We start from the raw sequence: 24,824 nt of genomic DNA on the forward strand, positions 1-24,824 counted from the left end.
CTGTAGAGAATTTAAACTTCCTTGTAAATACAAAACTGTATGGAAGCATACTGCACAGCTTACAGCACTGCAAGATGTTACTACACTGAAATGGGCCAGGAATCACACTGTTAATTGTTACACGGTTGTACAAAAAACAGGCAGGGGAGATTATTTTTCTGTAGCCTCTATAGCCCCGGACTCTCAGCCTCCTGCCTAAGGTAGGATTAAACAGATGAAACAAGAAAAGCAAAATTCTAAAACATGGAAAGCTGATGTGGAAGTTGGTTGTGAAATACTTGCTGAGTGACTGGAAGCACTACATACTTTTGCAACATGTATAATTTCAACATTACAGCAGTAATGAATGTGACAGACAGCATGCCCAATAAACTATTTTTATACACTTAAAAAAATGGTTTTGCTTTGAAACTGCTACAGTGATAAACTGCCCAGAGTGGCAATGGTGTGAATATGCTGGCAATGCAGTAACTGTGATCTATAATCTAAACTCAGATAAGTTTCAAATTAACAGCGAGTGAGACCATATATAACTCGTTAGTATGGGAGCTTTATCACATCAAAAAATGGAAATGCTAACAGAAAAAAAACATTTACCAGCTCTCGTTGCCCGATGTTTGGGTGTTGCAAATCGATCCCACTGAGCAACTATGATAGCAGATATACCCAACACACAAACAATGGAGAGGTAGATGAGTCTAGGCTGTGGTGAGCAGTAAAAGGAGTAATACAGCCAGGGTACAAAACTCCCCATAATCAGTAGTGCAATTCCCGAATAGTCCAACCTGAGGAGAAAAAAATAAACTTAGCAGAAAATGTCAACATAAGGGGAGAGACAGAACAATCATACAAAATATCTTTTCTAAGTTAAGTGTCTGTCACTAAATGACAACACTGCAACTAATGTAGTTTTTCAGTAACTATCATCAATAAATAATATGTTAACAGGAAATCTTGAGAATACTAGCTACATCTTAAAATGATCAATCATTCGAAGACAAGCAAACGTAAAACTTTAAGCTATTTTTGTTGGTCTATGGTGAGATTTTTTTTTTAAGGAAATGGGACAGAAAGAATAACAGGTTAATGCTGTTTCTGAATCTGTGTTAAGCCCTTCTACCTCCAATAATCCACAGCTACAGTAGCTGTGTTTCTAACCAATGACAGCTGAGTCAGTGAACTGGTATCTTTCTCTAGGGGTTACCAGATACGCTTCTCTCCTTAAGGTGGAACTGCATTGCCAGTTAATCTTGTTTGTTAGTTTTTCATAGTGAGTTACTGTGACGCTACCTACCATGGTAATAAGGTTGATGCTGTGGTAACTGGAAAAATAACGACAGATTCAGAAATAAACAGCTCCAACGTCAAGCAGAAAACTTTATTAAAGCAAAGCTTTCAAGTAACAACCCTTTCTCAATGCTAATACCATTACACGGAATATTCACAATTTAAATAAGAGCAAACAAGTATCACATGACTACAGCCAGCATATCACATGACACTGCATAAAACTTTTTAAAAAATACATTAAATATTTTGTTGTTGTATTCTTACTAAAACAGGTTTAATACTTGCAGTATTGTTAAGACCAGGTTCAAACTCTGCACATAATCTAATAATCCATTCATACTCTATTTTCAAGAAAATTGTTTAAATCACCCCCCCCCCCGTTCCTTTCACTACTATGTCTAGTACCCTAAACTTAAAACAATGGTTCTAACCCTTGTTCATGGTATGTCTACTTAGAGCATTCTTGACATTTCTCCTTAGATATCTGACTTATGGTCAATAATTTGCTCCCTCAGCCTTCTGGTGGTTTTCCCCACCTAAAATGAAAAACATTTTACACAAGTGGCGAGGTACACCATATAGCTGGTACTGCAATTGGCTGTAAGGGAAAAAGTATATTGCCTGTTAGTCACAGGATGTGTGAACACATTGTTATTACCTGTTAAAATATCATTACAACAACGACAATTCATACACTTAAAAGTGCCTTGCTTCGTAACTGTTTGTTGATTGGCATATACTTTAAAATCTTTATAACATAGCCTTCTTTTTAAGTTTCTAGTGTTCCTATAAGAAAAATAAGGCTTTTCATTCAGAATTGTCTGGAGCTCAGATACAGCCCACAAAATAATCCAATTATTTTGTATAATTCTTTTAACATCACCTGTCCTTGCATTAAAAGTAGTTGCATACCTAATTTTACTACACTTAACTCCCTTTTGTACCACTTCTTCTGCCCCTTAGAAAATATGGGTTTCAGAGAGGTTTCTCTGTCCTTTTTACCCCATCACAAATTCTAAGAAGTTCTGTTTGATTATAACTACTATTTATAAATTCATCAGCCATATCTTCTAGTTGCTGATTAAACTTCTGGTCATCAGTATTTAAAAATGCTTCCACAGTTGAAGACAACCGACCCAAAAAAGTAATGAAACTGTCTTTAATGGACGTAACAAAGATGTAAAACCAAACAGCAGTCAACATTGAATCAAGCGCTTTCGCTGGGTTAGTACCAGGCTTTATCAAGATGTATACTATAAAAACACAATGCTTTATATAGTCATTCACTGGTCACATGACCTGTGATTAATTATAACTACAGATTCAATTAATTGTATTCTTAAAGACGTCTTGACATAACATACTGAGCCTTCGTTATTCCTGAGAACACACGAGGTGCTTGCATACTTTGCTAATGCACATAACGACAAGCATGGACTTCTTTTTTGTGAATGCTGGATTCTATTCTTTCTAATTTTTTCTCCAGACATAATATTCAAGAACACTATCTCTTTGTCAGAATGTTCCATTTTAAATTTAAGAAAATTTGTCATGCCATTTAAATAAGAAATATATTCATGCAGCTCATCAAAACTCCCTTTCCATACAAAAAATTCAACAATCCACACATCTTTGATAACATTCAACTTTACTATTCAAAACATGCCTGTTACTATATATAAACTTTTTCCCACTGATACAATACAATATTTGTATGTGTTGGCCACTGATGTCCCCATGGCCACTCCTGCCTGTTGCAAAGAAGGTTCATCATCAAAGAGAAACATTTTTTTGTTAATACTAGGTTCCAGAAGTAAGCAAATATTCTCCATCTCATTTCATGGCAAAGAGACTTCATTATTTAAAAATTCTCATATGGCTTCAAGCACATAATCATTCGGAATTACAGTGAACAGAGAAGTTGTATCCATTGTCAAAAGTAAATAACCAAAGTCTCCTCCTGTTTTTCTTTTAACATGCCATTCATTAAGTTTCCATAAGAAGTCAGAAGTATCTTTAACCACACTAGGGCACATATGCAAAAACTGACAGCCTTTTCTGCAGGTATACAGACAATGGTTCACTCACCCAACCCCTTCCTGAGAGAGTAGGTCTCAGTGGTGGGTTGGTGAGCGACTTACGAATTTTAGGCATACCATACATCTGAGGAGTTCTGGGACAAGGCACAGTAAAGTAATTAAACAATTCAATATTTATATCACCACTAAGCTGCAGGTCGTATATAGCCATGTTTACATCACCGATGCATTTTCTAACTTCAGAAAAAGTAATTTTCTTAAAAGTGTGCTCATCATTCAACAGCAGTTTTAGTGAGGCCATGTACTCAGTTCGATTCATGATTACAGTGGCCCCACCCTTATCAGCTTGTTTAATAATGATGTTAGTATCACATGATTACAGTGGCCCCACCCTTATCATCTTGTTTAATAATGATGTTGGTATCACATGATTACAGTGGCCCCACCCTTATCAGCTTGTTTAATAATGTTGGTAATATCACATGATTACAGTGGCCCCACCCTTACCAGCTTGTTTAATAATGATGTTAGTATCACTCTCCAAGGTTTTCATAGCTTCACACTCATCACACTTTAAATTATAATACTTTTTAACATCTTTAGTATACAACTGCCTAATTTTATTCTCACAGACATTATGAAATGCTGTTAAAAACTGGATTGCTAATTGGTACAAATGTGCTTAGTTTTTACAATTCGAAACATCAGTTTGAGCATCATTTTTATACAGCAATTTCAAATTCAGAGTTCTTACAAACAATTTAAGTCAGTCAATGCTGTCACTATGTCATCTGAACTACTTGGAATAAACTTTAAATCCCTCTCCAACAACGAAATATGGGCATCTGACAAAAACAGTCTGATAAGTTCAAAATACCTTTGTTTAAACCAGCTACTTTCATGCGTCTTTGTTGTAATGCAGTGGGCTGCAGTTTTTTCACTAGGCTCCACTCAATATCTTTCTCTACTGCGACCGCCTTCTTGATGGAGTTCTCTGCCCTACTGCAACTTTCTCTGGCAAATTTAGCTGAAAACACTTTTGTGCAAAAGTCAAATTCAATATTGATTGCTGTACAGAAGGGAGTTCAATGTAGTAAAAGTAGGTATGCAACTACTTTTAATGCAAGGATAGGTGATTTTAAAAGAATTATACAAAATAATGGGATTATTTTGTTGGCTCTATCTGAGCTGCAGACAATTCTAAATGAAAAGCCTTACTTTTCTTATAGGAACACTAGAAACTTAAAAAGAAGGCCATGTTACATATTTTAAAGTATATGCCAAGCAACAAACAGTTATGAAGGAAGGCACTTTTAAGTATATGAACTGTAGTTGTAATTATATTTTAACAGGTAATAATAATGTGTTCACACATCCTGTGACTAACAGGCAATATACTTGTTCGAAGTTTGAAAACTTAGAATCTCATATGATCGACATCATATGAGCAAAGTTTTCAAACATCGAACGTTTCAACGAAGATTGCCGTAGGGAATATTTTCCCTTCACTTCAATGTAGTACGATTGGAGTTGGTATATTTAAGTAGGGGGGGTGTGGGGGGTGCAGGGGGGCTAGACCCCCTGCACAGAGCGTTCAGGTAGGTTTTTTCATTTTTAGTTTGTTTATATTTTAAGTTTGATGTTTGAAATTTTCGGTCATATAGTCGATCATATGAGATTCGAAGTTTTCAGACTTCGAACTTATAATATAGACCCTACTTTTTCTCTCACAGCCAGTTGTAATACCAGCTATGTGGTGTACCTCGCCACTTGTTTAAAATGTTTTTCATTTTATGTGGGGAAAACCACCAGAAGGCTGAGGGAGTGAATTACTGAGCATAAGTCGGATACAAGAAGGAGAAATGACAAGAATGCTCTAAGTAGACATATCATGAGCAAGGGTGAGGAACACTGTTTTAAGTTTAGGGTAATAGACATAGTAGCGAAAGAAACTGGGGGAGGGCTGATTTAAACAATTTTCTTGAAAATAAAGAATGTGAATGGATTATTAGATTGTGTGCAGAGTTTGAACCTGGTCTTAACAATACTGTAAGTATTAAACCTGTTTTAGTAAGAATACAACAACAAAATATTTAATGTATTTTTTTTAAAAAATTTATGCAGTGTCATGTGATATGCTGGCTGTGGTCATGTGATACTTGTTTGTTCTTATTTAAATGGTGACTATTTTGTGTAATGGTATTAGGATTGAGAAAGGGTTGTTACTTGAAAGCTTTTCTTTAAAGTTTTTTGCTTGACGTTGGAGCGGTTTATTTCTGATGCTACCTTCCACATCAGGAAAAAGCTGAACCCCCCCCCCAAGTCTCACATTCTTTTTGACAATTTGTTATTCCAATATGGAGCTCCAAGTCTTATGGTATTTAGATATCACTTCAAGTAAACTGTTAGGAGTAATCAATTCCAAATGGTTAAACTGGACATAATTAAAAAAAAAAAAGTGGGGTAGAAGACAAGCATATGTTGCACCAGGCACTGCACTTTGGGTAACTTTAGCAGAACAATGCCAGAGTGTGAGCAGCATCAATGCCAGCTCATCTATCATAGACGCCTGACGAGCACCACTAATATGCTTTAGAAACATAAAATGTCTTCCTGTTGCTGACTGACTGATATCCACAAAAGAAGCTGCAAAGTGTACTATCTTAGATATATTAAAACTGACACCTCAGCCCAACAGCTTAGAGGTTAAGGGGCAAGGTTACCAACTAGTAGATCTACTATTTCGCAAATCTAACTTTAGTCCACCCATGGACAAACATGTTGCAATTTTCCAACAAGCAGTGATTAATGATTTGCATCACCATCTAGGCTCCCTAAATATTATCAGACATAACTTAACCAAGATGGAACAAAAGGCTCTCATGGATCTTAGGGCTAACACTGACATTTCCATTCTTCCAGCAGACAAGGGTGGGGCGGTGGTGGTCATGGACTCCAGTTATTACTGGGCTGAGGGAAGTAGACAATTGTCCAACCCCCAGCATTATATGAACATGCCCACAGACCCAACTCCAAACTTCAAAAAATAGACAATTTTTTGCAGGAAGCAGTTGAGGAGGGAATTATCAGTGTCAAAACCAAACAACTAATGGTCAATGATCCTGGTAAACAATATTTGTACTTACTGCCCAAAATTCACAAATCTTTAAACACGCCACCAGGCAGACCTATTGTTTCGGGCATAGGCTCCCTCACAGAGCCTTTGTCAGCATTTCTGACTGAATATTTGAAACCACTTTTGCCATATATCAGAGCCAGATTAAAGGACACGACAGAATTCTTACAAACTGTTTCGGAGTCTCAATTGGAACCGCATTGGTTGATGTGTACCCTGGATGTCAAATCAATCTACACCAGTATCCCATATTGGGCTGGATTAACAGCATTAGAATTTTGGTTAAACAAGATTAACATTAACAGCCCGGGTTTCAACACACTGGTCTTTTGTATGGCTGAACATGCCCTTACTAAAAATGTCTTCTATTTCCAACATGAGTGCTACTGGCAAATTCAAGGTACAGCAATGGGGGCATCTTTTGCCCCAATATATGCTGATTTATACATGGGATATGTGGAGGAGCACATCATATACAATGAACTAAATAATTTGTATATGCCTGACATAGACATATAGAGACTATATCGGGATGACTGCTGGCTTGTATGGAAAGGGGGCAGTGAATATCTGGAGGAATTCATTGAATATCTCAATGGAAATACATGGGGGTTGAATTTACAGTCAGTCATCACCTTAATGAGATCCACTTTCTGGATGTACATCTACAGCATCAAGCAGACAACACGTTACGTACTACTGTTTATCGGAAATATCCACAATATAACAGCCTGTTGCATGCCACCAGTCTCCACCCCAAACATACCATTAACAATATTCCAAAATCTCAGTTCCTGCATTTGAAGAGAATCTGCTCTTCACAGCAGGATCTTACACATTCCCATCATGATTTAGCTAACAGATTTTTAGCTAGGGGATCTTGCAAACAGAATGTCAACTCAGCAATGCAATGGGCGAAAAACTAATCTAGGGATACCCTATTAGAATATAAACATCACCCCAGGCAGGATAACAAGGACACCTTGAGGTTGGTCACTACATTTGGCAGAAATACAGCACATCTTGTTGACGTCATTGATAAACACTGGAACATTCTGAAGACAAATGCACAATTGGATGACATCTTGGGGGACAAATGCTTACTTTCTTATAGGCGAGGAAAAACTTTGGTTTCCCAATTTTCTCAATACAAATAAATTACGCATCAAGATGCAACTTATCACCAAACCACACCAACAGGGGAGAAATTGGTTGGTTCTTACCCTTGCGGACATTGTACCTTTTGTAAACATGTTTTCAAGACCAAAACTTTTACCAGCAAAAATACTGGACAACTGTATAACATCAATTGCTTCGCCAACTGTGGAACAGACTGGGTCATACATTTGCCCACTTGCACTTGTCAAGCTTTCTATGTTGGCCAAACTTCTAGACAATTCAGATTTCGAATGTCAGAACATCTAAGGGATATTAGGGAATGCCAGAGCCACCAACGCTCTCTACAGACATTCACTGATTCACCATACAGTTAAATTCTCTTTCACAGTCATTGACAAAATATCAGGCAATAGATCCTTTAAAACAGGGTGGCATAATATATTAAACATGAAGGAAAGGAAATGGATTGTAAAACTGGGTGGTCTTTTTCCACCTGGATTAAAAAGACAAATTGTAAAACTTTCGCTTCCTATCATGAGTTGGATACCACTAGGTTGGACTTAATACATGGTGCATAGAGCATCATAATTCTCAAACAGTGAATTACACATGGTATATTAACATATCAATCACAAGTACAAGGTATATTAAAAGTTCTATTTCACACAGACTTTTCATGTGGTTGAATATTGTTTTTTTGTGCCTAGGATTTGGTATCACAATAACTTTGTTTTGTTTTGAACAGGAAATTAAGTCATGGACATTTAATTGGATCAGGTATTTATTGCAGTGTTTGAACTGCAGGGTTTGAACTGCTATCCGAGATGTACTACTGATGAAAGCTTTATGCTGAAACCGGTCTGGTTCCAATAAACCTTGATGCTTCATTCTTCGAAGGTGCTGTTTTTTTGTTTATGTTTACTCAAGTTTGTTTGGCCTGTGCACCTACCGTACTTGCTAGCCTGCCTGTCCTTGACTTAACAACTAGTAGACCTGGGTTAAAAACCTGGTTGTTGCACAACTGAACAGCAGCTGTATCTGCGTGGAAGAAAAGCCTGGCAATCTCCATACTATGCCATAAGAAGACTATTGGCCTATTCAGTCACTATGATTCGATTCAACTTGAGGGCATCTGATTATTTATTTATTTATTAAAATCAATGGCTAGAAGTAAAAGTAGCCATGTTTAAAGTATTAAAAGGTACAAGAAAATATTTTATTTCAAATTATTGTACACATTTTCTACTAAAAATGGTGTTACAGCTTTAGCCAATGTTAGGGTTGCCCCCTTTTCAAACACCCAAAGTGGGACATTTTTTGGAGAAATGTGAGATTTTGCAGGACAAAACATACCCATAAGCCTGTGCAAAGGAGAGAGCTTCACTTTTTTGCCAAAATAAAAGTTTACTCTTGTAGCATTTGAGTTGCTCATGCTATTTCATACAACATATAGCTATTTCAGATACAAAATAACCTTTTTATGCAACGATTAAAGAAAACTTACAAAATATTTTTGTCCTAAAATCTCAGGACATTTGCCATTTTTTTTAGATTTTTTTGCAGGACACAACTGCCTAAAGAGGGACACAGACGGTAACCCTAGCTGATGTAAATGCTACCATTTCACTATCCTAGATTAATTTAACCCTCGTCTTAAGTTACACATAGAGAAAGCATGTAGCTGAACTCAGAATACAGAAAGCAACTTAAAATGTACAGTCGTGAACATGAAAGCATATATAGACATACATATTTTTTTAAATATTCAAAGATTAGGCAGTGCTAAGAAGGAAACTTCAACGAAACCAATAAAGATATGTACAGAACTACAGCAGGTAACACCAGCACAAAATCTCAAGTCAAGCAACAATTTCTGATCAGCAAGCAACGGCTGGGAACTAATATGGAAGGTGGACTGGTTAGATCAGGTGCTGACTGATGTGATGTTAAGGGCATAAGGAAATCATGGCAGCAGAGGCAGAAACAGATGGAAATGCCTATTAAAGCAATACAATGAAATAATATACAAAGGGTTTGAAGTCCACAAAAAGAAAGCCCTAAAAAACACACATGCTGTATGATCCATGTATGACACAAGTCAAAGAAGAATTGCTCAGATGGCTACCACAGGGCACAGAACACAAGCAGTGATGTGCTTATACTTGCAAAAACCGTACTAAGAATGGTCCATATTTGTAACAGCATCACATAAAAAAATGATGCAAACACTGAAGCAGGCACAGTGATGCTCATCTGTACCAATAATGCAGCTGTAAATTACTCATTTATGTCCCTTAAAAACGGTACATATTTTTTATGTCACTGGGCCTTGACTAGATTTATGTCTTCCAAAAAAAAAAAAAAAAAAAAAAACACAATTATAAATGTGTATTCTCCAATTTTATTCCAGGAGTTTCAGTTCTGTATTCATTCTAACTGCTGAAACCTAAACTTCTACTGAAGGGCAAACAACACAGGTGAAAGTGGGTACCCTTGTTTTCTGCCTCTCCTGATCTCAAAAGAATCTGATAAATATGAACCTAGTTTAACACATACTTTATCAAAATAAATATTCTTAACTAAATGAAATTTTGCAGAAAAACCAAACAAGCCAATATCTGAAATAAGCAATCCTATCTAACTGTATCAAAGGTCCTTTCTTTATCTATACTTACTAAGGATGTTTCTTGTTTGTTCTTATTTAATACACCAACAACAGTTAATATTCTTTTGATCTTGTCTTGGATTTGTTTTACTTATATACCTGTTAGGTCTTCATTTATCAAGGCACATAACAAAGGGTTTTAGTCTATCTGCCATGACTGACAAATATTTTAAAGTTAATTTTTAAAAGTGATATTGGTTTATATGAAGCACAATGTATGGAATGGTTTATTTGTTTACAATACTGGTGTAACTAAGTACAGTTGTGTAAAATCTTACCAAAACAGTAGATGTCATTCTTTCAGTGTTGCAGTATTCTTCACCTAAATGATCTCTTGTCAAGGATAACACAATGTCTGGCCAGTATATCAAAGTCTTCAGCTCTTAAAGGCGCTGTACGCCACATGTATTGCTCCCCGTTCACGACATAAGGCATAAAGGTAACATATGGATGCAATCACTCTGATTTGAAAAGGTCCAGGAGGAACAGAATACCCTCAGGGACAAAGGTGAACATGTGCAACAAGAAGGAAAAGGGTTCCTTGGCCAGGAGGGCAACTAGAACACAGGGCAAGAGACAGGAAAGAAGGACGGCACCAAATACTGCAACAGCGAAGAGAAGGACATCCTTCCATATCACTGCTGCAGTATTAGTCACCTACGGGAGAGTACAAGAGCTCAAGAGGGAGCCAGGGAGGAAGAAGGCACACAGGAATCTTCCATACACTCATGCAGGATAGCCCTAGAAATAACATCCAACTTGTAATGTTTACTAAAAGTATGAAGAGAAGGCAAAGTAGCAGTCTCAAGGCTAGAATCGGTATTCAGACCCTCAAAAAAGGCGCCAGAAGGGGCAACTGCCCTAGTAAAATTTGCCTTTATAGATGAGAAGACACTTGTCATGAAAAGAATAACAGAATAAAATGGCATTAGAAATCCAGGAGGAGATAGTCTGCTTAGAAACAGCGAAACCCAAGTCTTCAGATGAAAAGAAACAAAGCTGCTCAGGTTTGCAAATAACTTAAGTTATATCTACATAATATCCAAGCGGTCTATACAAATCCAAGGTGTGAAGAACCTTCTCGCTGGCAGACTGCGGAGAAGGAAAAAAGGAAGATAAATAGACTGATTAAGGGACAATTAATTAACCACCTTGGGCATAAAAGAAGGATTAGTGTGAACAGACACCCTGTCTCTATGAAAGACTAAAAAAAGAAAGGAATAGCCACGAGAGGCTGAAGTCTAGACACCCTCTTGGCAGAAGTAAGATTCAAAAGAACAGTCTTCCAATTACAATGTTGTAAAGAAGCTGAAGAAGCATGCGCAAAAAGAGGCTGGGTCAATTTTTCAGCTTCAGAAGTGAGGTCCCAAGAAGGTAGAATACTCTTTCTCTGGGGCCTGATAAGGATGCCTCTAAGAAATTGTTTGACCACAAATTTTGAGGCCAAAGGAATAGTCAAGATCAGACAAGCAGAGATTGCTGACAGGTGAGCTTTAACTGAAGAATATGCCAACCCTGTATCATAGAGCAGATAACACAAATAAGAGAGAACTAGAAGAACCTCTGCAGAAAGGGGATTCAGATGACTTGAGAGGCACCTGACAGAAAATGTCTTCCATTTGGACATACAGGCTTTTCTGATAGAGGGCTTCCCAACCTCCTGCAAAACCCGAAGCATGTACTCAGAAAAAGAGGTGCCTAAAAGGGATGAAAACCCTATCACCCACAGTGCCAGTTAAGAGTGGACAGGTGAGGATGGGTAAGAGATCCCTTGCCTTGTGTGAGAAGATCCACCCATTGAGGTAACTTGTGGTAGTTGCCCCTGGACAAGTGAGAGAGAGGGTAACTAATGCTGTCCAGGCCAAAAGCAAGTCACCAACAAGATTTTGGGAGAGTTCTGCCTGATTTTAAACAGAACTCGTGGTAACAGAGGAAGGGGGGAGTGTACAGAACCACCCCCCTCTTCCAAGGAAAAGACAGGGAGTCCACTTTCCAAGTTACAGGACGTGGGACTCAGAAACAGAAAAGTGGAAATTGTTCAAAGGGGAAGCGAAGAGAGCTACCTGAAGAATACCCCACCAACAGACAATGACCAGGAACACATCTCTATGAAGCATCCATACGTGAACTTGGGTTTTGCTCAAAGAGTCTGCCACAAGCTTGTTCTCTGAAGGAATTTAAAAATCCTGAGGAGTCACTTGATGCTGAATAGCTAGATCTCAATCCTGAAGAACCAGTCTGCAAAGGAGATACGACATTGTGCCCCCCCCCCCCCGCTTGTTGATATACCACATCCCTGTGGTGTTGTCGAAGACTTTGAGGAGCCCAGGATGAAAGAGGGAATGAAAAACTTGCTGAACTAAAGCAGAGTCCTCATCCCTTTTATACTGATATGATCTGACCTCCAATGAGGAGAACAGAGACCTTGGACCTTCAGGGGACCACAAGATGCACCCCACCCCATGTCTGAGGTGTCAGCGAAAAGCTCATGAGCAAGGACTGGAAGCTGAAAAGGAATTGAGAGAGTTGATGAATCCACCACTGGAGCTCGCTCTTGGAACAAGAAACTCCAGAGGATGGCATTGCTGGAGCCACAATGATTTTAGGTTATCACTGAAATTTCCTCATATGGAGTCTAGCGAGGAGAAGCATAAGAAATGGTGGTGGCCAAGCATCCTAGAACCCTGACAAATTCCCTGGCTGTGACAGAGAGCAGAGGAAGAAGTGACTGAAAAGGATATCCGAGATAGAACCTTGGAGGCAGGAAGAGAAACCAGTATGGGAAAACTCAGAACTTTAGGGAAGACGTGATCCTGGGAAGGCATCGGAACCCATTTCTGGAGATTTATGGTGAACCCCAGACTGTGTAAAAGCAGGTGGTAAACTAGAGTTCCCACAACAAACTGCTGGAAGGAGGGGCTAGATAGGGGAAAATTATGGATACTTCGAAGCATGCAAAAGGCAATGACAGGAATGAGGCATCTGCTGAATACTCTTGGAGCAGTAGAAAGGCCAAAGGACGAAGCAGAGAACTGAAAATGCAAGGAAGAAACAGAGAAATGTAAAATATTCCTGAATAAAGGATGAATATGGATGCTTAGCTATGTATCCTTGAGCTCCAGACACACCAAAAAGGCCTGAGGAAGCAAAAAGGGAAACAAGGTCTGAAGAGACGACATCCAAACATAAGGGATCTTGAGAAAGGCTTGAGTAGAGAAAGATCCAGGAGTGTTTTTTATGTACCCTCCTTTCAAGGATCCAAAAGCATTCTGGAGTTAAATCCCTTTCCCGCCTGGGTGGGAGGAACCAACCGAATGGGGCCATGATCTAAGAGAGACTGCTGAACCTCTGAAAGATGAGGAAGCTGTTAAAAAAGGATGATGAGTAATACCTGAAAAGTGAGAGAAAGAGACTTCCAAACTATGAAGTATCCCCAACAGATTGGCTTCGGATCACCTCTGATTCTTGCAATCTGGAAAAGACAAGGAGAGAAGGGAAAAAGAAACCTGACAGACGAGGAAGGGAATGCCAACTATCAAATAGAACAAGGCTTATTCTGAAAAGATGGCTTCTGGGAGGAAGTCTGAGTAGACTTAGTAGAAGGAACACGCCTAGAGCCCTTCTTACCCTTGGGGTGGGGTGAATTGGTCTACAAACAGACTGACTTTGAATGGTAGTTCCTCAAACTTGGAAATAGGGAAACACAGATATGTTTAAGTTCCTGCAAATCCTTTCCCTTATCCTGAAGAGACTTGCGTCAGCAGCATTCCCAAAAAGACTTTTGTTATCTAGAGCTGCATCCAAAAGTTTGGCCTTGATATCATCAGGCAAAGCCTGAAGATGAAGCCAGGAATAACGCCACATCACTGGATCAAAAGCAGCAGCCCTGGAAGAGGCATCAGCTGCATTTTATAGAATGACAGGCCACTCGAGAAGAGGACTTCAACAAAGGAAGGGTAGAAGCCTTCTCTTCAGAATCAGGAAGGTCAGACACCACCTTAGAAACTTGAGAAAGTAGGGCCAAAACATATCTGGCCACATGGGTCTGGTAGTTAATGGTCATTAAGGATAAGGTAACATCCTTACCAGAGGGAAGGAGCTTAGTAGATTGCAACAACTAAGATGGCTTGTCCAAAGAAACTGATAACACAGAAGGATCATCAGAAGGGCACTTATAGTACCTTACAGAATCTATCAGGTTTCTCAGGATCAGGAGGCTGATAAGTCCGACGCTACAGAGGCTGCAGAAAAACTAACAAACAGGGCAGCGAAAACAGGATGGACAGCTGATGGTTTAGGAGACGCCATTTGAAGGAGCTCATAGCATCTCTTTTAAACATCAGAGACCTGGGAACAGTCCCACTTGAAATAAACAAGGACAACTCTTCTATCCTGCCAAGACTATTTCGAAGAAAATTTCTTCAGCTTTCTGTTTTGAAAGGAGATGAACAGATGTATTTGAGGCATTCCCCACATCTGTACTAGATCTTAGAACACCACTGCCTTGAGCTGGCACTTCTGTGGATCTGCTTGGTCTGTCAGCCACAACGTTTTGCTTTGAAAGAAATGTATGATACTTGAAGAGTTAGAGAATGCTGTAAAGCCAGCTCCCAGGCTATCACTGCCAACTGGCATACAAGATATGACCTTGTATCCCCTTGTTTGTTGACATACCACATCACAGTGTTTTACAAAATCATAACAGGAGGACCTGAAGTCCACAGATGGTGAAAGACTTTGAAGGTGTGCATCACTGCTGATACTTCCTTGATACTGATCTGCTTCTACCCATCTTTGGAACTCCCACTTAACAAAGCTTCTCAAGTGAAATCAGATGAATTTCTCAGGACAGGTCAATAAAACCTAAAAAGTAAGAAGTTTGATAAAACAAATGAATGCAGTAATTAGGACTGTCCATAGAGATCCGTGTGATATAACAGAAGTAAACAGGATATGTTACTGTGCTGCTAAATAACTGATAAAGTTCTGCTACAAGAACACGGGGTAGTGAGGGAAAAGAAGGGGAGAAATCGAATACCATCATGGAAGTATCGAACAGAGAAAACTATAAATCAATTAACATAAAAAGTGTCATTGTTAGACAATTATAGAAGATGGAACAAATCAACAAAAATACTAAGACAGACAGATGTGACTAAAGCAATGCACAGTATTAGAACAGACCAGGCTCTATCATGCACTATCGCAAATAAACTAAAAATTTCAGCACAGGCGAAAAAACTTAGAAGATACACAGATAAATACAAGGGAAACGTACAAAATAAGCAATTTATTGATGACCCAAAAAGGTTTTACACAGAATTGGGAAATAAAGGTAAAAGGAACTGAAAGACTGCCAAAAAAGAAGAAATAGATACATTTTGGAGAAGTATCTATGAAGATCCTGTGGAACATAAAGACGCTAAATGGATAGAAGAAGTAAAAGAAAGAATAAAAAGTTTAAAGGTACAGGATATGAAATGGGACGAAGTAACAGCTAGAGAGATTGAAACAAAGTTAAGAAAAACCTCTAATTGGAAAACCCCAGGTCTAGATGCAGTACCTAACTTTTGGTTAAAAGTATTAACATCTTTGCATGAAGATTTAGCCATGAGTAAGAACTATTTATATGCGCACCCAGAACAGACACCAACCTGGCTAACAGGCAAAACAATGCTCTTACTTAAGAGTGAACCTGCAAGCTACCCTAAAAATTATAGGCCAATAACTTGCCTTCTGACAACGTACAAACTATACACGGGGATTACACCGACAGAGTTTACAGTCATTTAGAAGAAAACTCAATTATGGCAGTAGAACAAAAGAGCAATAAAAGAAAGTCATGTGGAACAATGGATCATTTGTTGTTAAATAAAGTCATAGTAGAAAACTGTAAAACGGGGAAGAATCTAAGTATGGCTAGGACTGACTACAAAAAAGCATTTGATAGCCATCCCACATTCATGGATAAAAAAAAGAGTGCTTAAATATGTATAAGATGCACCTTACACTGATTGACTACATTACAGTGACCATGAAACCACTTTGCAATTAAGCCATGATAAAGGACAGATTATTATCCCAGGGATAAAAATTCAAAGGGGGATATTCCAGGGTGACTCTCTGTCACCGTTGCGATTCTGCCTTGCCCTTAATCCATTAAGCTGTTTACTCAACAGCTTAGGCCATGGCTACAACTTGGCTCCTAGAAAACAACAAAGTCTAATGACTTCTCACCTTCTCTTTGTCTATGATTTAAAACTGTATAGCTCATCAGATGAGGAACTGAAAGCAAAGCTGCAAGTTGTCAAAACTTTTGCAGATGATCTTAGAATGTCATTTGGTCTTGATAAATGTGGAAAAGAAAATTTTAAAGCAGGAAAACTGCAGCACCAAGAAAACATCAGTCTGGGACAAGAATGGGATATCAAAGAACGTGAGCAAGAGGGAGTGTATAAATACTTGGGAATTGAAGGATCAGCAATAAAACGTGAACAAATGCGAATAAAGCTCAGTAAGGAATACTTACAATCCTGAGAACAGCACTGACATCTAGGAACAAGATCCAAGCTATAAATCAATTTGCTCTTCCTGTCCTAATGTACAGTTTTGGAGTGACTTGACTGGCCCCAAAAAGTGTTGGCTAGATTAGATATTAAAATAAGAAAGATGCTTCAAGCTCACCAAATGATTTATAAAAATCAGTGTATACCAAGATTTATATTCCCCATTCAGGAGGAGGGATGGGCCTCCTTGAAATTGGTTACATGTATAGACCTGCAATTGTGGGACTCCACACATATCTACTGACCTCACAAGATCCAAATGTAGTGAAAGTTTTGAAACATGAGGAGAATAAATCTAAGATGACGTCTCTGCTTAATCTAGCAGAAGCATATTGACGTCAAGCGGGAATGGAAATCAAACAAGAAGTAGATAAAAAACAGGCAGCAACTGAATGTGCCAAAAAACAAAAGAAAAAATGTAAGGTGAAGGACCAGATGAGAAGGCAAGAAATGTGGAAAAAACAAATATAGTTGCAAGTATAGAAAACTTCTGGAAGAGCCTCATGTTATTCAAGAATGAATGCAGGAATGGTTACGGAGAGGTGAATTACAACCAAGAAATGAAAGGTTAATATTGGCAGCCCAAGAAAGTGGGCTACGTACACGCTGGTTTACAAAGTCCATTGAACATGTGGGAGAAACAGACAAATGTTGGTTTTGTAAAACCCAACTGGAAACAGTCACACACCTTGTTGCTGGTTGTGACACACTAATGGTAGAAGGACTGTATACTGAAAGGCATAACAATGTGGCAAGACTGTTGCACTGGGGATTGTGCAAACATTATGGTATCAAAGTGATTGAAAACATGAGCCACAAGGTATCACAGAAAATGAAGTTTATATTACATGGGATCATCCATTACCAACAGTTCAAAATATAGATGCTAGAAAACCGGATATAGTGGTCCAGGAAAAGAAGACCAAAGTAGCATTGATCATTGAAATTGCTACACCCAGTGACTATAGTATCTTGTGTACACAGAGACACAAAGTCGTAAATTACCAGGATCTGCAGGCAGAAACGACAGCTATGTAGAAGAAAGATACCCAGACAGTTCTAATAGTAGTATGAGCAACGGGTCTTATAAAAAAAAAGAATTTACAACCGTATTTAGATATGCTACCAATCCATGTAACCCTATACGAATTACAGGAGGAGTCATTACTGAGCACATTGTGGGTACTGCAAAGAATACTACTGGCTGACATCAAAGAATGAAACAATACTCATTTCATGAACTTTAATCATACTTTGACTTAGGAATGGGGTCCATTCCCATCATGGTATTAGAAACCCAAAAGACTTGGAGAAATTAAAAAAGTCAGAATGTGTCAGAACAGGTGGGAAGAAGGGAAGCCCTTGATTGATACTCAACTGTGCTCTCCACCACTGTAACTCTTGTCTGATGAAGGGCAGCATTGGCAACTGGTATTTCAAGGAATGTAGGTGCTGGGTCCAACAATTTCATACATACCACTGAATTTCCTCATGTGTAGATAGGCCAGTGGTATCATGAGGATCATGGATGCCATCAGTCCTAGAATTTACAGGAATTATCTTGCTGAGATGATGTTCCTCCTCGAGAATTCCTGCATCATCATCATCTGGTAGGACAGGATCTTGCATTCAAGAAGAAAGGCCATTCTTTTGTCAGTGTCAATGAAGCACCCAGGAAGACAAGTCTTTGTGACGGTGTCAGGCATGACTTCCGAAGGTTCAACTTGAACCTTAGCTGGGAAAGTCAGGTCAACACCTTCTCAAGCAATTCCAAACACAGTACAGTTTTGTACCTACCATAAATGTAGATGTTTGAGTGCTAATACAGCTGCAGTCATAACAGATGGGTTTTCCTGCCGTCAGGCGGGTCCTTGGTCGGCCGAATTCCAAAGTCTAGGTCCGGCGTCGGTTGTCATCGCTTCTTCCCTGACGTCACTGCGACAGGGGTATAAAAGAACCAGCAGACGCCATTTTCTTCAGTTTTTCTTGCCCCCAGATGTCAGGTGCCCCCAGAAGGAAGGCAATACATAAATTTATGTAATACTGCAATGCAATATAATCAAAAAACAGTAGTTGCAAGCAAATACACCATAAAAGAATACCCCAATCAGGTTGTATGAGGAGGTGTTAGCCATTAGGCCTGTCCCAAGAGGGGAAGGAGGGAGGGAAACCTTGACTGCAGCTGTATTAGCACTCGAACATCTACATTTATGGTAGGTACAAAACTGTACTATGTTCATCATGCATACAGCTGCAGTCATAACAGATGGGTAGAATCCCAAAGCTAAAAAAAGGTGGTAGGCACTAGGTGGAACTAGGAGGAGCCAGGATGCCCTGCAAGACTGCAGGGGCAAAGCCTGCTCTAGATTTGGAGTATAATGGTAGGTGATAGTGCTTGGAGAAGGTATGTACAGAACTCCAAGTGGCTGCTTCCAAAATATATTTGGTAGGAACCCCCCTGAGAAAAGCTGCAGAGGTAGCTGTGGCCCTTGTGGAGTGAGATCTGATGCCTGCAGGTACAGTTTTACCATGAAAAGAGTAACAAAAACGTATGAAGTGGACTATCCATTTTGAAATTGTCTGTTTGGAAATAGACTTCCCTTGAGCTCCTGTAGGATAGGACACAAAGAGTTGCCCTGATTTTCTGAAAGGCTTTGTTCTGTCCATTCTGTGAATGTCCAAGGAATGTAGTAGTCTCTCCCCTTTGTTTTAAGGATTAGGGTAAAAGGTAGGTAAGTGGAAAGCCTGATTCAAGGCTACCCTGGATACTACCTTTGGCATAAAGGACGGATTGGTTCATAAGGAAACTCTGTCCTGATGGAAAATGATGAAAGGCTGCACAGCCATGAGGGCTTGTAGTTCCGAAACCCTGAGAGCGGAGGTGATAGCCAGAATGAAGGCTGTTTTCCAGGACAAATATTGCAGTTCTGTTGAAGCAGCTGGCTCAAAAGGAGGCAAGGTCAGTTTTTCTAGAATGAAATTGAGGTCCCAAGCAGGTACTGGTTGTTTCCTTGGGGGGTTTATATTCTTAGCCCCTCTGAGGAACTGTCTTAAGAGGGGGTGAGAGAATAAAAGAGGATCAGTGTTGTATTCTGCAGAAATGGCTGAGGCATAGATTTTGATGGAGAATGAAAGTCCACTGCTTAGCATCTCAGCTAGGTATTGTAATATTTGAGGTAAATTCAGTATTCCAGGATTCTGACCCTTTTTCTCATTCCAGGCACAATACCGTTTCCATTTTGCGGAGTAGGCTTTTCTAGTAGAAGGCCTTCTGGCCTCCAAAATGACATCCTGCACCTCCTTGGAGAGTAGGGTCTTTTGTGAATTTAAGAAATTTTCCATGCGGCTAGATTGAGTGTTTTCAGCTGACTGTGAAGGGTTTTGAAGTTGTGCTGAATCAGTAGAAGAGGCATTAGAGGCAGGATCCATGGTGGGGAATGCGTCAGGCTTCTCAGGAGTGGGTACCAGTGTTGTCTTGGCCAGTCTGGAGCAATGAGAATCATCTTTGGTCTGTCTGCTCTGGTTTTTAATAGAACTTTGGGCAGCAGAGGAAGAGGTGGAAAGGCATAAACTGTCATTGTTGTCCAACTGAAAGAGAGTGCGTCCACTTTCCAGGCCTGTGGGTGAAAGGTCCTTGAGCAGAATTTTGCCAACTGGTGATTTCTGTGGGAGGCAAAGAAATCTATGTCTGGCCTTCCCCATGCTTGAATTATCTTTGTAAACACTTGAGGATGCAACTTCCATTCATGTGGATCTGTCATATTTCTGCTTAGGTTGTCTGCCAGCATGTTTTCTTTGCCTGGCAGGTACTGTGCTTGAAGTTCGATTTGTAATTCCAGATCCATGTTCCAAAGAGACATGGCTAGCCTGCACAGGGGGTATATGAATGGGTTCCTCCCTGTTTGTTTATGTACCACATTACTGTGGTGTTATCTGTCCTTATCAGTAGCTGGCCTGGATGCAGTAGGTCTTTGAAAGCTATAATAGCATTTATTACTGCTAGCATTTCCTTTTGATTGATGTGTAGGTGCTTTTCTTTTTGGGACCATTTGCCCTGAATGCACTGATCTGTCATGTGCACCCCCCAGGCGTAGTCCGAGGCGTCTGTTGTGATGACTTGATTTGCTTGAGGCTTGCAGAATGGGAGACCTGTGTTTCTTTGGCATGCTTGAGCCCACCACAGAAATTCCTTTTGAAGACATGGAATCAGTGGTATTATTGTTTGCAAACTGTGGCTGTGATTAGACCATAGGTTTTTTAGGTACCACTGAAGTTTTCTCATATGCAGCTTTGCACGTGGTATTAGTAGGATGCAAGATGCCATGAATCCCAGAGCCTGCAGGATTTTCCTTGCAGTCAGCCTGGTGAAAGTTGCCAGTTTTCTGAAGTATTGAGTTAGTTGCCCTTGTTTCTCTGGCATGAGGTAGGCCCATCTGGGTGTTTGTATCCAAGCTGGCACCCAGGAAAATTATTGTTTGAGAGGGTATTAGCCTTGATTTCTTTTTGTTGACTGTGTATCCCAGAGAATTCAACAACGTTATTACAAACGCCAGATGTTTCAGAAGTATGTGCTTGCTGTCCGCTTGGATCAGGTAGTCGTCCAGATATGGGTATACTTGTATCCCTTGAAGTCTGCAGTAGGCAATTACTGATGCCAGGCATTTCGTGAACACTCTGGGCGCAGTAGATAAGCCAAAGGGCAATGCAGAGAATTGATAATGGGTTGAACCTGCAAGAAATCTGAGGTATCTTCTGCAATCTTGTCTGATTGGGACATGCAGGTATGCCTCCTTGTGGTCCAATGTTACCAGCCAAGACTCCTTGCCCAGCATGGGAAGAAGCTGCTGTAATGTGAGCATCTTGAATTTTGGCACAAGTAAAAATGTGTTTATCATGGATAGGTCCAAATTAGGTCTCCAATCTTTTCCCTTCCTTGGTACCAGGAATAGTCTGGAATAAAAACCTTGACCCTGTTCTTGTGCAGGTACCTCTTGAATAGCTTTCATGTCCATGAGATCTGAAATTTGCTTTTGTGCCTCTGCCCTTTGATTGTGTGGCAGGTTTGGCATGCCTCTCATTTTTGGAAGGGTGTGAAAGTGGAATCTGTAGCCTCTGTCTATAATGTCCAGGATCCATTTGTCTTTTGTGCAATATGCCAATTTTTCGAAAATAATGCCAGTTTTCCACCTAAAGGTGCTGCCATTTCAGCCTTGCTTGGCATGCAAAGGGGAAAGTCATTGGTTCTGCTTTCTGAATGGCTGTGAACTATCCTCACCACCTCTTTGTGTAGGTGCTTGACATTGTCTGCCTTTAAATGATCCTTGAAATTGTCCTCTGCCCCTCGGGCGCCTGTATCTACCTCTTTGGGGTCTGTCCGTGGCTGGAAAGGACCAATTTTTGGAAGGCCGATTTCTACTGAAACGTGGAGGCTGTACCTGTAGGAAATCTTTCACTGTTTGCATTGATTTTGCCTTTTCCTCCATTTTCTTTAATACCTCCTCAGCTTTAACACTGAACAATACATCTTTTTGCAGAGGGTCGTCTAGTAATTTAGCCTTGACATGATCTGGTAAGGTTTGCTCTTTGAGCCAGGCATGTCTACGTATGACTGATCCTGTAACAGCAGCTCTACATGAGGCCTCTAAAGCATCAAAACCACATTGCAAGGTATGTTTAAACCCACTTGTTCTGCACTATGTATCAAATCCTGCAACTCCAAGTCTGGTTGTTCAGATTGTGACATTTTGCTTCTCAACTGTGATAACAGAAACTGTTGGTACTTTAACATATGGAACTGACAGTTTAATGCTCTCATGGTTAAGGTGGCCGAGGTGTACACCTTTTTCCCCCACCTTTCTAAAGCTCTGGAATCTCTCTTTGAAGGTAATGGATTTTTAGCAGTGGAAGCCTTAATTCCCTTGGGACCCTGTGAAATAGTTTCTGGGTCGGCCGCTTGGCTTTTGTATAGGAATTGGTGTGAGTCAGGAACCCGGTAATACCGGTCTGGCTTGACTGGAGCTGGAGGTAAAGAATCTGGGTTAAGGCAGGCCTCCGAATACACATCATCTAGAATGTCTAAGACAGGAGGTATAGCCAGAGGCCTGTGCTGAGGGAGTAAGAGGAAATCCCTAAGCCTTTTCTTGGAGTCTGAATACTCTTGGCCTTCCCAGTGGAAGTGTTCCCTCAAGGTATGTAAGGTTTCCCCAAAAGAGTAATCCTCAGGGGGGGGACAGAGGGAATGGACTCCTCTGCATCAGAATCTTCAAAAGGGAAGTAAGAATGTTCCTGGTCTTCAGAATGGTCTGAAGTAATGGAGGTCTGGTCCGAGGAGGGGGATTCTTCCTCCACCCTGGGCCTTTTGTCCGGGGGGGGGGGTTGGGAACCCCTGATTAGAGTAATCAAATCCTCAGCCATTTTGAGCATCTGTTTTTTAGGCATGGGGCTTTGAGAAGGGCCCTGTGGAGCCTGTCTTTTAGTATGCATGGCTGCTTTAGACTTAGTGAAAGCCTTGATGGAAAAAGAAGAGGAAGGCCTGTAGACACCTTGAGAGGTGGCAGGTCTGTCTAAACTCTGAGTTTCACCGCCAAGAGTGGCTTCGGTATCTGTAGCCGGGGTATGGGCCGAAGAGCCTGCGACCTCGAGCACAGAAGGCACCGCCAATGAAGTGTCGTCGGTAGTCAGGGACTGCGTAGGCGCCTCACTGAGAACCGGACCACCTGTAGGCGGCTTTGGCGTGGTATCGGTAGAAGTCGCGGACCTCATATGTCGGTCCTTATCTCTGTGTTTTTTTACTCAAAACTGGAGTCGGAGTATCCGACGACAATGTAATTAAATTTTTTGCCAAAATAGTGTTGGGCGAACTCCGCCTGACGCTTTATAGTGCGTTTGTTGAATGTAGCACAAAAACGACAGGCTGAGACGTTGTGGTCTGGGCCTAAGCAAGGTATGCAGAGGGAATGAAAATCCTTAAGCGGTATTTGCTTCCCACATGAAATGCAATTATTAACTTTGTCTGACATCGGTCTGAGGCAAGAAAAGTTTCCCCAATGGGGTACGTAGCTTTCAAGAAGACTTCGGTTGAAAAATATTCGTAATATCAGCAGCTGGCCGACCGGCACTTGCGAACTGCTTCTGCTTCGGGCACCGCACGGCAAGAAAGACTGAAGAAAATGGCGTTGGCTGGTTCTTTTATACCCCTGTCGCACTGACATCAGGGAAGAAGCGACGACAACCGACGCCGGACCTAGACTTTGGAATTCAGCCGACCGAGGACCCGCCTGACGGCAGGAAAACCCATCTGTTATGACTGCAGCTGTATGCACGATGAACATCTGGATGCACATTGTGCACAGATCAGCAAATTGTCCACGTAGGGATAAAAGTGAATCCTGAGAGTCTGTGTGTGAGCCACTACCAGAGCAAAGTTAATGTACGGATTTTGGGGGGGTGCTCATTTAATATTTTAATAAATGAAGGAATAGGTACAAAAGGGAAAATCTCTAAAGGGCCAGGCAGAGATGTCCTTTAATTGCCAGGATTGTTTCTCTTAGTACTTGAACTGTTTTTTTTTTTTTTTTTTTTTTTTTTGTTAAGTTTGACACATGGCAACTCAAGCAAAGAACTGAGTGCAAGGCTGTGCTTCAGCTATATAAGGATTGTAATTTAATGACCGATATCTGTGCAGTGACTGAGACCTCGTTCAAGGCTCTAGACAGCACCCCTGCATTACTAGGCTACAACTCATACCACACATTTCAGCCATCTAACCTGGACCAGAACACCAAAGGAGGTGTGTCCATATTCATTAAGGATATCCACACCTCCAGGCTAATTGCGCAGCATAATGCATCCGAGGTTATCCAAGTGCAACTAATTCTGGGCAAAACTGCAATCCAAATTGTAGCTTGCTACAGATCCCCCATGTCCCAGGATTCCCCACTCCTCTTTTCTTGATATACTGGAAAATATTAGGGTTCAACCAAACACCCTATTAATGGGCAATTTCAACT

General features: G+C 40.3%; 1 protein-coding gene across 3 annotated transcripts in view; it reads right to left on the reverse strand.

Moving 5' to 3' along the window:
* Positions 1-24,824, reverse strand: part of ADIPOR1 (adiponectin receptor 1) — a 726,925-nt gene that overhangs the window by 206,812 nt on the left and 495,289 nt on the right. For all 3 annotated transcript variants that reach the window (XM_044076682.1, XM_044076684.1, XM_044076683.1), the window contains exon 6: positions 598-785. In XM_044076682.1, coding sequence (XP_043932617.1) covers positions 598-785 — 188 coding nt within the window. The remainder of the gene's footprint in view (positions 1-597; positions 786-24,824) is intronic.

Source organism: Protopterus annectens, chromosome 7.part0 (genome assembly GCF_019279795.1).
Source record: "Protopterus annectens isolate FY-2018-M chromosome 7.part0, PAN1.0, whole genome shotgun sequence".
Taxonomy (NCBI): Eukaryota; Metazoa; Chordata; order Ceratodontiformes; family Protopteridae; genus Protopterus; species Protopterus annectens.